This window comes from Clavelina lepadiformis, chromosome 9, assembly GCF_947623445.1.
Source record: "Clavelina lepadiformis chromosome 9, kaClaLepa1.1, whole genome shotgun sequence".
Classification (NCBI taxonomy): domain Eukaryota; kingdom Metazoa; phylum Chordata; class Ascidiacea; order Aplousobranchia; family Clavelinidae; genus Clavelina; species Clavelina lepadiformis.
In genome coordinates, this window is record NC_135248.1 from 10,379,333 (window position 1) to 10,392,623 (window position 13,291).

A 13,291-nucleotide genomic window follows, 5' to 3' on the forward strand; every position below is an offset into this window, starting at 1 on the left:
GTTGCTATCTATGTGCTCGCTTGGATGATACTAAAATAATTCATTAGCTCAAATGATTAACCTTTAATTGTTTAAACTCAATCACATGTCTAAGCATTTCCACACAGAAAAATGAGGTCTTGGTGTTGTATGTAGCTTTTATCTCAAGGTTTTCTCGATTATCGCAATAGGAGATTTAAGTTATGATGCCAATTGTAAAGCGACCAACCTACCGCGAAACAGGGCACGTTTATTCAGTTACTATTGCATTGTTTGCACTGGAGACATTGCCTTTGGTTACAATGCCACTTTCAGTACAATACAACATGATGCATGAGCCGTCAGCGGCAGGCCTTGCGCCAGAAGAAAGAAGTTGTCTGGGTAGTTTCAGTCTAGAACTCGCTATTAAGCCCCAGGTTTTGTTTTTGTCTTTTTGTGTGCTTGTTTTGTTGTCTTTCAAGTATTATTATTATAAGTCACGCAATTAATTTCTTCCAATTAGTGCGTGACAATAACGGTAACAATAAAACTTTAATCGTTATTGTAATTTTGGTTATCTGTAAACGTGACTCTTAAAATCTTATGGTCAGATCAGGTCACGTGATATAAACTGTGATTCCTTTTCATTATCTCTTACCGCCGTTTTTACATGAATTTTAAATTTGCGAGAAAACCATATTTAATGTACATCACAACAATAAGTGGTACAACTTTTTCTTAAATTAAGGAAATTCCCAATTTATGTAAAGATTCACACTGGAATTGAGAAAGTTAGGCATCTATGCATTATGCAATGTGATTGAGTTGTTTCCCCCCACATTACTACAAGTTTAAGTAAAATGGAGGATGATTTAATGACGAAGCTGAGAGATTAAAGCTGAATAACGTTATTTTAAATATTTTGAGAACAGATTGAAAATAAAATTGAGATTTATGTTAAGTGAAAGCTAAATTGTAATTTTTTATTTGGTGCTAAGCACCAAGCAGCTATGTGCTGACATAGCTACAAGGCAAGTCCTGATTGGACTGACTAAGCACATGGATTTTATTTCAAATACGAAAGCATGTTGGATATTTTTATTTTGATTAGTAGGGCACTGTTTCTGTTTGTTATTGAATAAACATTAATTACAGACATAAAGCTGAAAAAGTTTGTGTCTTATCCACCTCGAGCCTCACCACGCGTCAATACACGGTTTTCCGGAAGTTTGTTAAAATATACACCCAATGTCTAATGTTAACTACTGTATTGGCATGGCACCTAGTTTTTGCCTTGTGTGCCCAGAATTCTACTGAATGGATTCCCACTGAGCACCTGCTTTTCTATACATCATTCATTTAATCAATCAGTAGTTTTTCACTATTTTCTATTTATTGTCTAATCACGCACTTCCCGCTGCGTTGAGACAATAACATTTGGAGTTATATAATATATAAAGTAATCTGACAGCCAATTAAATGGGGACATGCTTCACCACACACTGTTAAAAGTTGAACTGGACAAAGTTCGCAAAACGTTAGGTCTAACATTCATGCAATTGGACAAAGTTCATCTTAAGTCATCGTTTATTATATATGTTATACTATTTTCATGGCATGTTTGCAATTGTCTATTATAATATTGCCTTTTCAGTACAATATATCTTTGTTTAACCAACTTGTTAAGAATTTACCCTATACATTGCAGTTTATGTGGATTATTGTTTGAATATTAAGACTAAATTATAACTTCATAATTTCTAACATTCTTCAGATTAGTATTGGTAATATTCCTTACTTCCCTCTTTCTGTAAATGAGTCCTGCCCAAATTATTGACTGCTTTGATCATTGAACTTGACAAAGTTGGTTATATCATAAGCAAAGTTGTTGGGTGCTGCAGATTGCAGGAACTAGTTTTATGGGCCATAACTTGGACACTTCCATTATTAGGCTTTGCTTGAATCACGTAGACCAGGGTTGTCCAAACTTTTTTCAGTGAGCACCATGTGCTAAAAAGTTAACCAGTGTCCGGGCCACTCACTATATGTAAAGATCGCTGCTTTGACTACAACGCACTAAATATCGTAAAGACCATGAACAAAGGCATTGGCGGCAAAATTGATTCCTAATTAAAAATGTTAAATAATAAGCTGATAAAAATATCGTCCAAAGCAAGAAAAAGTCACACAACTGTAGCGACTCGCTTGCCCCTACAACTCTAACAGGTACCACAATTGTTTACACGCCCAGCGCTATATAAGATGAAAAGCCATTGAAGAATAAATGTAATAAAATGCATAATGAGCAGATAAAGGATGGCAATATTTCAACGTTCTTCGTGGGAGCAGCAATGCGAAGGTGAGACATAAATGCTTGTCAGTCATGCTGGTTCTCATGATATTTTGAGTTATGGAACAATAAAGATTTTTGCTTTATGTATGTGCATTCGAAAAGTTCCTTTGGTTCTGTTATGTTTGATGTAACACATAACAGCGCTTACCAGTTAACTGTAATGTACAGGCACTGAAAGGTCTCGTTAGAGGCGGGACCATAAGAAATTACAGCATTGTAAAGTTCTTGTGATACAAATTTTTTAAATTTTTACACAATATCTGCTCACTAGCGTATCGTAACTTAGGTCACCTTACAATTAATGAATGCAAGTTAATAATTACCACTAAATGCTTCGAAACATAATTAATTTGCACCTGAATAGTTTGATGTTGAACAGTTTTATGTAAACCATATTGAAATAAAGTTTGTTAGACTTAAACTTCCAGATTTTGTTTCGTATTTCTTTATCTTTGGTACGAAGTTACGTTTGAGCTCGCTGATGCCAGCGAGCCAATAATAAACAGATGCCGGGCCGCTGTTGGCCCGCGGGCCGTAGTTTAGACACCCCTGACTAAGACCACTACTATGATCAGCTTCACTAAAGTTTACTTGGACCAGTAAGATCGCAAGAATGACTTCTTTTTTATTATGTTGACTGTTTTGCTTCTACAATCATATGTGATTCAAGCAACCCTGGTATTTATAAGGTTTTGATGCACCTCAACTTAATCATAAATCTACTTATATTGTTACCATACCAAAGGTAACTTTTTAATACATGGTTATATATACAGAATCTTATGATGTATGGATGATTTCTTTTTAAAGAAAGTATTGCCACTTGGCTCATGGGAATATGAGCTTGTTTAGCAATTGATGTTCATTATAAGATACTTCACCCCCTAAGTCCTTCGCTTGTTTGCCACTAAACTAAAGCATTTTTTTGTGAAATAATAAGATGTGTTTATTTTAGAGCTAAAGTTTCTTAATTCTTAGTGTTTTACTGCAATATTCTTGCTCAACTTGGCTCCTTGAAGAGTTTGCATAATTTGAAAACATTTTTAGTAAATATATTTTTCAGATGGTTGTGTACTAGATAATCAGTATTTACTGCATATATTACTGTACATAAATGATAGCTGGTTGATAAAATCTGCAGAACCGATTACCTCAGAAAGTAAAGTTACTGCTTGTAGGGAATATATACAAAGGCTCAAGGCAAGAAAGAAGTCCTTGGCTTCTTTTGACACAATACTGCTTATCAGGTTTGTGTTTATCTGAATTGGAATTGTTGCAGTGTTACAGTCAGCAAGGCCAGATTTTTTGTGCTGTTTTAAGTATCATTTGTTGTCGAACATTAATTCATTAATTATGCTCATTAACTGAAATAATTAACTGTTTAATTCAAGATTTTCGATAACTTGGAGTAACTTTACTTTTCTAAACAAAACGTCTGTTAAAACACAATTAAACAGCCACCGAAAATTCAATGCTTTTTTATTTGAAGGATTGATAACTCATAGGCCTAGTGCTTTTTTCAGGGACAACCAAAAAATTTATATTAAGCATTTATGCTAATTTATATTATATAATAATCATAATTTATAAATTAATTTTTAATAATTTATTGACTAGACAAGTTATGTTAAGGTTTGATATATAATTATGAAGTGTGTGTGTAATGAGGGAAATTCAATGTTTTTTATATACTGTACATCATAATATCATATATATACATATTATGTACTCAATATAAAGACGATGGACAAATCCTAATAATCAACTAATCACATTTTTGTTTTGATAATTATATGAATCTTCTATATTTGTTTTACCAAGCATCATGATAGTTCAATCAATAAACCAAGACTTATGTTATATATATATATGATGATACCTTAGATATTGCTTTATAACAATGATATTGTTATAACATTTTAACTGTCCTGTGTTGTTAGTATAATCTACAATCTATCCAGACTAAGTTTGTAGTGCCTGAAACATCTTTCATGCACTGCTCATTTAAAATGTTCTCTGTCACGGTTTTTGGCTTACTTAATGTGGATAATGGTTAGTTGATAATTATGATATCAGTAGAACTTGCCTAAGTGGCGTAAGTCGCTGCATATGGATTGGTCCTGGGTGAGATCCTATTGCTTTTTCTATTAACAAGTTTGGCTGACTTGTTTTTGTCTCACTAGTTTACTTGCTTAAATTACAACTGATTTTGCTAATTATGAGTGGTATAATTCGCCTAAGTTAGTCAGATCTCTGCTATCTGATTTTGTTGTTGAACTAATATAACCCCATTGTACATGACAATGTGTATTAACGGACACACTATTGCGTCACTTTACACTACTTTTATCAGTGTGATAGGAAAGAGCTTTAATTTTGAACAGTATTGCATTTTGAAAGTTTAATTAAGCATTGCATTATTGTACAGCAACCCAAAACTTATTTCCTTTGTGCATTTTTCTAATCTTCAGTTTCCGTATAAATAGAGAGTCCTCAAGTTTGTGTGGGCCTGTGCATATTAATGTTTTGCTTTCCTAAATTGCCCTTTCCCGTGAGGTGGCGACTTAGTCAAATTCTACTATATAGATATAGTCTTGATTGCATAGTATGTATAATTAATATAATAATTTTTAATGACTACTTGTTTTTGCGGACTAGATTTCCAGTGCAGTATGGCAGAAGTGTGGGTTTGTTTTTCTTGCTGCATGTCCAGCAGTGGATCATCAAATGTGAGTTAGACTTGTGTATTACTTGTTGTAATTTGAAGAAAATATAATTCTACTTGTGCAAGTAAGATGTTGATTATTCAAGAGGCTTAAGAACTGTTTTTGTACTCGGTGTGAGCAATGTAATGATGCTTAATTCGAAGTTAAATTTGATAATGTTAAGTCACATAATATCTGTTTGGTCACGCTTCATGATTTTATGCGATGTTTACAGAAACGTAAACCAAGAAGAGTTAAATTAGACCCAAGCATGATAGGAGCACCTGCTAACTTCCAACATTTAAATCACATTGGTTCTGGTGAATCCGGTGGAAACACAGTAAGTATATTATACACTTATCAAACAATAACATAATTTCAGGTTGTGTAACAGCTTGAAATCATAACTTGCTTTGTGTATGTGAACTATGTCCTCAATTGCCACATAAATCACACAAAGATCTCCTGATATAGGTGCTATATGCAAGATCAGCACAACAACAAACATAGCCAATCTTGAAACAAGTGATTTAAAAAATATTATAGTCATCATGTTAGTAATAGCCCTTCAACAGCAGAAGTCAAAAACGTCTAATCGAACCAACTTCATCGGATTGATGAGTCATTTAACGGCGAGGGTGCCGATGTCAATTTTGCACATTATAATTTTGATGTCAATTGCATTTTAATTAACAGGAAGGGAGTATTACGTCATCACTCACGATGTTCAGATATTGTGTTGTGCATAGCCCTATTCAATGTTTATACCATTGGATAATATCAAGTTACACCATTTAATTGTTTAAATAATATTCAGTTACAGACAGGACGACAAACCCTGCCTTAATTGGGCTATGACTGACTTACAATTTGCAGATATTAGTTGTTAAACTTGTTTGTGACAGCAGGTTATTACAAAACACACATTACGTTGATGAATTTTATTACATATTTAGTTACCCTTCATATTACCCATAGCTTTCATTTTAGTTTTGGATTGTGCACTAGGTTGCATACATTGGGGCAAAAAAATTCTCTCGAAAGTTGAACTATATTTAGATCACGTTTTGGCCTTATGTCTGTGACGCAATCCAATGCAAAATGCCTATATTAGTCAATCATCAAAGCAGTAAACACGTGCCCTGTCGCACTACACTACAGTATGTGTAGCTAAAGTCACCCTTGTCATACTTAACAGAGAATTACCTTCCGCTGTTTATCATGCTAAACATCCATTGAACTACATTTTGTTTAAAGTGTTGTTTGTATTCGTACTTCGTTTTATCGTTTACTTTCGCTTATCTTTCCAGGTTCAAGAAAATATGAAAAGCAAAGGCGGTTATGAATTTAGTACAGAAGTTAAAGTGGAAAGGACGTTAACAGACGTTGTAAAAGATGCTTCTTAGTATCCAAGGTGATCAAAAATTAAATGCATTTCATTTAACCATGGATATATGTTTGCTTCTGTTCGTTTTGTAAACTAAACTTTAACTGAAAATGTAGTTTTTAGCAATGTTTTGTGATTTATGTTTCAGAATTTTTTATCTGCGTTGCTGTTTATTATATGGAAAGTCTTTTTCATCAATTTTACTACTATTATTAACTGGCAGAGAAGCCATTGTGACAAGCACAGAGGCAAAAAACTTTGTTGAGAAACGTGCAATATAGAAACGTTTTATTGACCTTCTGAAATGCAAGTTCACCAGTTTCCTATTTCAAGAAGGCTTTTTCAATATTTCAAGGCATTGGTATTGTGCCTTTAAAGTTTTTGCCGATTTATTTTGGGTATTCTTGTATTCCTTTCGTTTTAGTATTAACATATTATCGTTAAATGTGAATTGTATTGTATAGCAATGACACAGTATGTTTTTCTAAAAAATTTACGCATGTAAAGTGATGGTTAGGCTTCAGTTATTTTTTCACTACCTTGTTCTTTACATCATAAACCAACTGCAGATATGAACGAAAAATTCTTCAGTTTGGTGCTTACTGGCAATCAGCTGCCAACAGCAAAGCATCAAATAAACTAAATCTATCTTTATCTCAATAGCAGAATAAAGCACCAAAAGGGTATTTATGTGACGCTTTTTCTGCCATGTAAATTAAATAGCAGTGTTTTGGGATGCATACACAATCGCAGCCAGTTTTTTGTCGGAGAATGCTTGTTCACTTGCTATCTTCAATCAAATGTGACGACTACTATGAGTCTATGACCATCATTCATTTTAAAAGTGTGGTAATCTATGCACTACATTTCTTCCTACTTAGTAAAGCACACTCCACTTTATATTAAGAGCAGAGTGTGTTGCACATAATAGACTGCCTAAAAGTTGTACGCCGATTAATACAAGCATTTGAATAAGTCTCTCTGACATCGTTGTCAATTGTTTAGGGAAAAATTGCTTCTTGCTTATTTTAGTTATTAATTCAGCTAATCCTTCCCCTGTTGATAAGTCAATGAATAAAATTGCCTTATTTTATTTATAAAGTCGGCAATTTACCAACTCTAATTTTCCGGACTTGTTTCATTATCTTTTTTGCCTTTAATAGGAATTACAGTAACTTTCCAGATTCTGTTAAAAACAAATGACAACGAGGAATGATGGCGTTGTGATCTGGTACCAATTCCAGCACAATATTTCGTTAGAAAAGAGAACAAATTTGTTCATATTGTTTATCCATGATAAACTGTGATGTTTATATTCCAATTACCGAAAGTGTTCTTAATAGTCATTAAATATTTAATCAATCCCAGTCATTACAAAGCAGTCTGAGATAAATCAACACTAAGACTTGTTGGTGTCATTCAAGTTAAAACATGTTGTTATATAACCACCTAAATTGAAATTCCAAAGCCTTTTGAAATTGAAGCTTTTTCATGCTAGCACATTGTGTTGAACTTTTTCGGTGTGTTTTTTACTTGTTTTAACAAAGGTTGTTTATTTCTTTCGTTTTATGTGCATTAAGGCAGGGTTTTTGCTTGATTGTTATCGCATTTTCCTTATTATCCTGGGCCTTTGAGAATCTTCACAGTATCTGATAGATCAAGCCTAAGTCATGTTTCAGTCTGTCAAATTATTTACTAATTGGCCCTATTAATTTAGATAATTTCTATTATTGTTTTTTTAACTTGTAAATACATAATGCCATCTTTATTGTTATTATCACCTTTGGTGTAGTTTGTTTAAACTTCGCACTCATTACAAAGCCTAGTTTGGTTAAATATGCCTTTGTATATGTATATGCGTATGTATTTTATATGCATATTTTATATATAGTATATGCCTTTGTTCACAATATTATGCTGTAAGAATTGACATATTACTGCATTCTTGTTTTTCTAATCGTTCACTCATTGACTATATTCACGCACTGAAATTATTCATCCGCCCATTCAAAGTTAAATTTATTCCAATTTTCTGCTTATTTCACGAGAAGAGATTCAAAGTGTATTTTACAAAACGTGCAGTAGGAAGGGCATGTTCATTGGAGCATTATTCATGAGTATTTTTTGTTCTATTAAAACACACATTTGGCAAAAATATCCGTTTTTCCAAATTGTTATATATAACACAAAGCGTATTTAACGGCAACCTTGCTCAGTTACTCGGAATATTTTGCTTAATGACAACAAAATAAACCTTACTTGCTTATTAGTAACATTTGTGTTTATTTTGCACCCTGGTAAAAAGAAACTCTTGCAAGTTGTCTGATGTTGTGGATTCAGCAGTCAATATGTGCTAATATATTTACCAACTTCAACTGTTTCCTACAAAGCTAGCTAAAGTCACTGGGTCTACTCACGTTTGTGCAGAATACATTTTTACCACACAAACTACCATTACACTTAATTTTAAAATAACTTAGTCTTTGTTACCGAAGTATGTTCACAAAACTTGTACATTAAATCTCCATAGTTTCTCAAAATTTGTTTTTGTTGCAGAAACAAAAAGAATAACTATCCTAAACAAGAGCCATAGTGAAACTGTTTTAAAACCCAAATCCTTTGACCAAATGGTGAATTATTTGTTTTTCATTTAAAAAAAGTTGGGGTTTATAGTAAAGTTTTGAAAAAATCACAGATTATTTTGCGTGTTTGTGAGAAACTGAGAAGATCCAAACTTTTTATTTGCACAAGTAACATCATACCTAAATTTTTTTCGTAAGCCAAGTTTTCGTTAGCCATTAGTCTAAATTAAATAATTACATTAAAAAGGTCAGGTTAATTGCACAAATAGCAGCAATAATCATTCCGTGAATGTTTCAATGATTTTTAAACGATAATAATATCTTGAAGTTGTAAGACAAAAAATAATGAAGCATCAAGATGTGGTAAAATAAGTAGCTACTTGGCTGTTAATGAAAATTTGCTGCACACTAAGTTTATCCCTGTCCACCAATCATGCCCCATGTTTTCCACAGGATTAGAAAATATGATTGACGACGAAGAAAAGAATGTGTTTCGTTTGAACTTGTCGAACAATAAGCAGTTGAATAGCTTTAAATGCTAAGTGAAATGAGTTAATTACAAATAGAGGAGTTCGTGAAAACAGACAAGTACAAAATAAAGCAACAAAACAGTTTTTGATGAACTATCAATGCAGTTACAAAAATTTTATTCTAATTTAAGGACAAAAGGAATTATCTAAAAATGCACATAAAAATCTTTGTGTTGTTGATGCTGATTTTATGTTCACCATCTCAAGGAGAGCGGAAGAAGAAAGCTTAAAATAAGTCTTTTTTTGGTTCATCATCTAAAAAAATTCCACCAGAATGGCATTTTTGTGATATTACAGGGTCTTAAACACCTTCTAGGGGTTAATACCCTATATACATAGACGTAATTATGAGTGTTGCACGAAAGGGTTTGGTATTTCTTCCATTCCATCCTGAGGGCAGATGAGTACCACCGATGTTCCCCTGCATACAGTTAGGCCCAATGCTCTTGTGTCTTCACTTAATTTGTATGGATCATCTGGGTCTAGAAAAATTATATTTTAATTTAACACATTTAACCAGTGCTGGTTGTTACCAGACCAAGTTATATTAAAAGGAAATTACCTCTTAAAGTTTCAGTAGTACTGTCCAGCACGAGATTCAGAAGTGGATCAAAGCCTTTCAAAATGCCACTTGCTGAAAGAATATGAATGAATAGATAAAAGATTTGGTAAAGATATGACCTAATCACCTCTTCGTACAAACTGAAAACATACAAAGAGATTATAACACAGAAAATACAATCATACCTTCTCGGCCACCATGAAATTTTACTCGAATCGGTCGATCTAAATATTTTGACAAATCTAATATACTTTCCTTTTTCTTTTTCTCCTGTAAAATTCAAATAAAATGGTAGGCCAAAGTAGATTAGCTATCAATTCAAAGCTGATTAACAACTTTATCGATAATTAATTAATCAGACACTAACTAACCAGAGTATTATAGTAAAAATTTTTATTTCTTTCACCCGAAAGAGTACCATTATCATAGATAGAAATGCTCACCGACATCACACCAATATCCACAGAATAGCTGATTTATCTAGCGAGTCAAACACTTTAACTGGACTGCAACAATTCCTGGATGACAAACCTCTTTCAGTCAGTCTTTAACAACAGTTTCTAAAGTTAAACTTTTATAATCAATTTTAAGGGTAAAATGAGGAAAAGTGAAGTGTGAAAAAATTGTGCATATTTTTATGAGAGTGACTATTTCATCATAAGTAGGACACGCAGCCTAAGGCCTAAGCATATGATTTTACAATTGTGCACTTGTATACTATAAGACCCACCTATAGTTAGTAAATTGCAATGACCAACTGATAACAAACGTTTATATAGGCTATACGTTTCTCTACTTTTATTAATGCAATAGTTTTCATTAAAAATTACGAAATCAATCATACAGTCATGTCATGTGTTGTTGTATATGCAGTTAGTTATGTGCTGTCCACACACGTAATAATATACCTAGGCTACAATCCAATCGAGTCTTCATCAACTGATCAAACTGTTTTTTTCTTTTACCTTTTATAACATAACGGAATAATGAGCAGTAAGATTGTAACCTGCTATTGAGCCTAACTGTCAGCAACGACAACCACGATGTGGTGCTTCGCTCACCAACCATTCGTTTGCGTGTGTCTGCAATAGCAGTTGTAACTGGAGGCAGAACCGTAACCGTAACAGACCATCTGACTCGAGGCATGTGTCCTGGATGCCTAGCCGTATTGGTGGCATGTGTCTGGGATATTATTTAGTATTATGTGTGGCATATGTCACGGATACCTAGTGGAATTGGTAACATGTGTCTTGGATACCAAATAGTGACTGAGGTATTTGTCTCGGATAGCACATGGTATGTTTGATTTTGTGTGACGCACATATCGCACAGCATAGCAAGCACAAGTCAGAGGGACCGTGATGAAATGACGATATTTACGGTCGTCGTCGGCTTCTGCTAGTAGTCCAAGCATAGTTATTTAAGTTAAATATTCAGTTTTTTGTGGTGGTGCCGATGCCAAATATAGCCCTGCAGCCCCAAGCGACGTTGAAAGAGTTGTGAGCATAGGTGGCACGGAAGAGCTAGGGGATTGAAGATTGTTGAAGTCGCTCCTTACAATTTTTTATTTTGTCTTCTTCCTCATGCTTTCTCTTCTAATCGAAGAACATAGTACCGTATTGTGCGGCAATTCTTCAAGCTATTCTATTTCTTGAAGCTTTCTCCCAAGTGTATAGATCGATGTTGTTTTGGGTCAGAAAGTAGGCCTTCTTCAGTTGATCTTCGAAACGCAACTTCGGTCTTCTTTGTGGTATTTTTCTAATGGTAAGTTCCACACAGACTATAAAGCATAATTCGAGGGACTCTGGAAAGCTCCATCCGTATTATGTGGTCTGCCAGCTGAGCCAGTACTGGAAGATGGCGGCTTCCACAATAGGCAATGAGACACGGTTAAGGATCTATTCGTTGCTAACTCGTGTTTCCCAGCGAACTCACATGGTTTGTCTTAATTTCCATTGTTGGAAAATTTTAAGAGTTCTTACGACACAACTCCAAGTTTAGCAGTTGTAAAGAAGGGCGGAAACGACTTTGTCCGGAGGGTCAATTCATGGTTATTGAAGACTAGATAGCTGAAACAACCAAAGGCGTGGTGTGCTGCCTTTATCCGATTTCCGATGTCTTTTTCGCATGTGGGTATTTTTGAAACTATTCTTCCAAGGTAGGAGAATTGGCAATTTCCTCAAGAGGTGTTCCATGGATGTTAAAGTTGGTCCTTGGAAGAGTTTACCCAGACGAAGGCTGGAGAAGACCTTTGTTTTTTCTGCATTTACTTGCGTCCCAAAACGTTCATAGGAGTCGTTATGAAGGTTAGCTGTCTTTTGAAGATCTGTGCCAGCTAGCATTCTCGGTTCTCGGTCTGTGCCAGCTTTGGTTGGAATGTGTGCAGCACCTAATTGAGTGCGACGGTTCTAGGTCGATTCAACCCACGGACGATTCAACCCCGGACGAATCAACCCACGGACGATTCAACCCAGGACCATTCAACCTAGGACGATTCAACCCGCGGACGATTCAACCCACGGACGATTCAACCCCCGGACGATGGTCCTGGGTTGAATCGTCCTGGGTTGAATCGTCCGGGGTTGAATCGTCCGTGGATTGAATCGTCCGACCACCGAGTGCGACAAATGGAACTGCACATAGTGACGTAACAGTGTCAAACGAATGGAAAAATATAGAAAAATGCTCAACTAGACGTTAATTTTCTTGTTGAGAGTAACTTTAAACCTAGCTCAGACAAAAACTCTGTTTTTAAGAACAGTATTAAGTCTTTTTTGTTGTTTATAACTACGTGTTTTTCAACTCACGGTGCCCCCGACTGCAGCCTAGTCAGTTACCCTTTAATCCGCCACTACATAGCCTACTGTACCATACCATGGGGGACGACGATCAACTTCGCAAATCACAATGTTTCAATGAAGAAAAAAGTTTGTGAAACACTAACTCGGGTGATTGCCGATGATCATTTTAATCAGCTGTACTTGGCTTTCGCCTCTGTCAGGAGACAAATAGACGATTGAATATGCCAGTTTCAGCCAGTAGCTGGCGTACCATCTATACTCTATAGCAGGGGTGGCCAAACTGCGGCTCTTTAATGAATTAGCATTGTTGAATTAGACATGCATTTTCCCGGTCCAGACGAGTTGTTTGATCAGATTATGAAACAATGCGTCCTATCACACGTAGTAACAATGGACTCATTGTTTGTAATAAT

The 13,291-nt window shown here is 34.8% G+C and overlaps 2 protein-coding genes across 2 annotated transcripts in view; one reads left to right on the forward strand and one right to left on the reverse strand.

The window, feature by feature from the left end:
* Window positions 1-3,344: 3,344 nt before the first annotated feature.
* On the forward strand, window positions 3,345-8,672 carry LOC143471147 (CDC42 small effector protein 2-like). Its single transcript, XM_076969525.1, has 5 exons — window positions 3,345-3,558; window positions 4,970-5,040; window positions 5,252-5,356; window positions 6,327-6,430; window positions 6,552-8,672. The coding sequence occupies exons 2-4, from the start codon at window positions 4,984-4,986 to the stop codon at window positions 6,420-6,422; spliced, it is 258 nt and encodes an 85-aa protein (XP_076825640.1). The 5' UTR covers window positions 3,345-3,558; window positions 4,970-4,983; the 3' UTR covers window positions 6,423-6,430; window positions 6,552-8,672.
* A 454-nt stretch (window positions 8,673-9,126) lies between these two features.
* LOC143471146 (U6 snRNA-associated Sm-like protein LSm7) overlaps window positions 9,127-13,291 on the reverse strand; it is a 60,146-nt gene continuing 55,981 nt past the window's right edge. The window contains exons 2-5 of the mRNA XM_076969524.1: window positions 10,521-10,598; window positions 10,263-10,347; window positions 10,078-10,149; window positions 9,127-9,997 (exon numbers count right to left, since the gene is read on the reverse strand). Of these exons, the coding sequence (XP_076825639.1) occupies window positions 9,861-9,997; window positions 10,078-10,149; window positions 10,263-10,347; window positions 10,521-10,526 (300 nt within the window). The 5' untranslated portion in view covers window positions 10,527-10,598 and the 3' untranslated portion in view covers window positions 9,127-9,860. The remainder of the gene's footprint in view (window positions 9,998-10,077; window positions 10,150-10,262; window positions 10,348-10,520; window positions 10,599-13,291) is intronic.

What these genes read in the sequence shown, in the direction of transcription:
- LOC143471147 (XM_076969525.1), top strand. Translation starts at nt 4,984, where the DNA reads ATGGCAGAAGTGTGGGTTTGTTTTTCTTGCTGCATGTCCAGCAGTGGA. An exon ending in CCAGCAGTGGATCATCAAAT is followed by an intron (nt 5,041 to 5,251) that starts GTGAGTTAGACT and finishes CGATGTTTACAG; the next exon opens with AAACGTAAACCAAGAAGAGT. An exon ending in GTGAATCCGGTGGAAACACA is followed by an intron (nt 5,357 to 6,326) that starts GTAAGTATATTA and finishes TTATCTTTCCAG; the next exon opens with GTTCAAGAAAATATGAAAAG.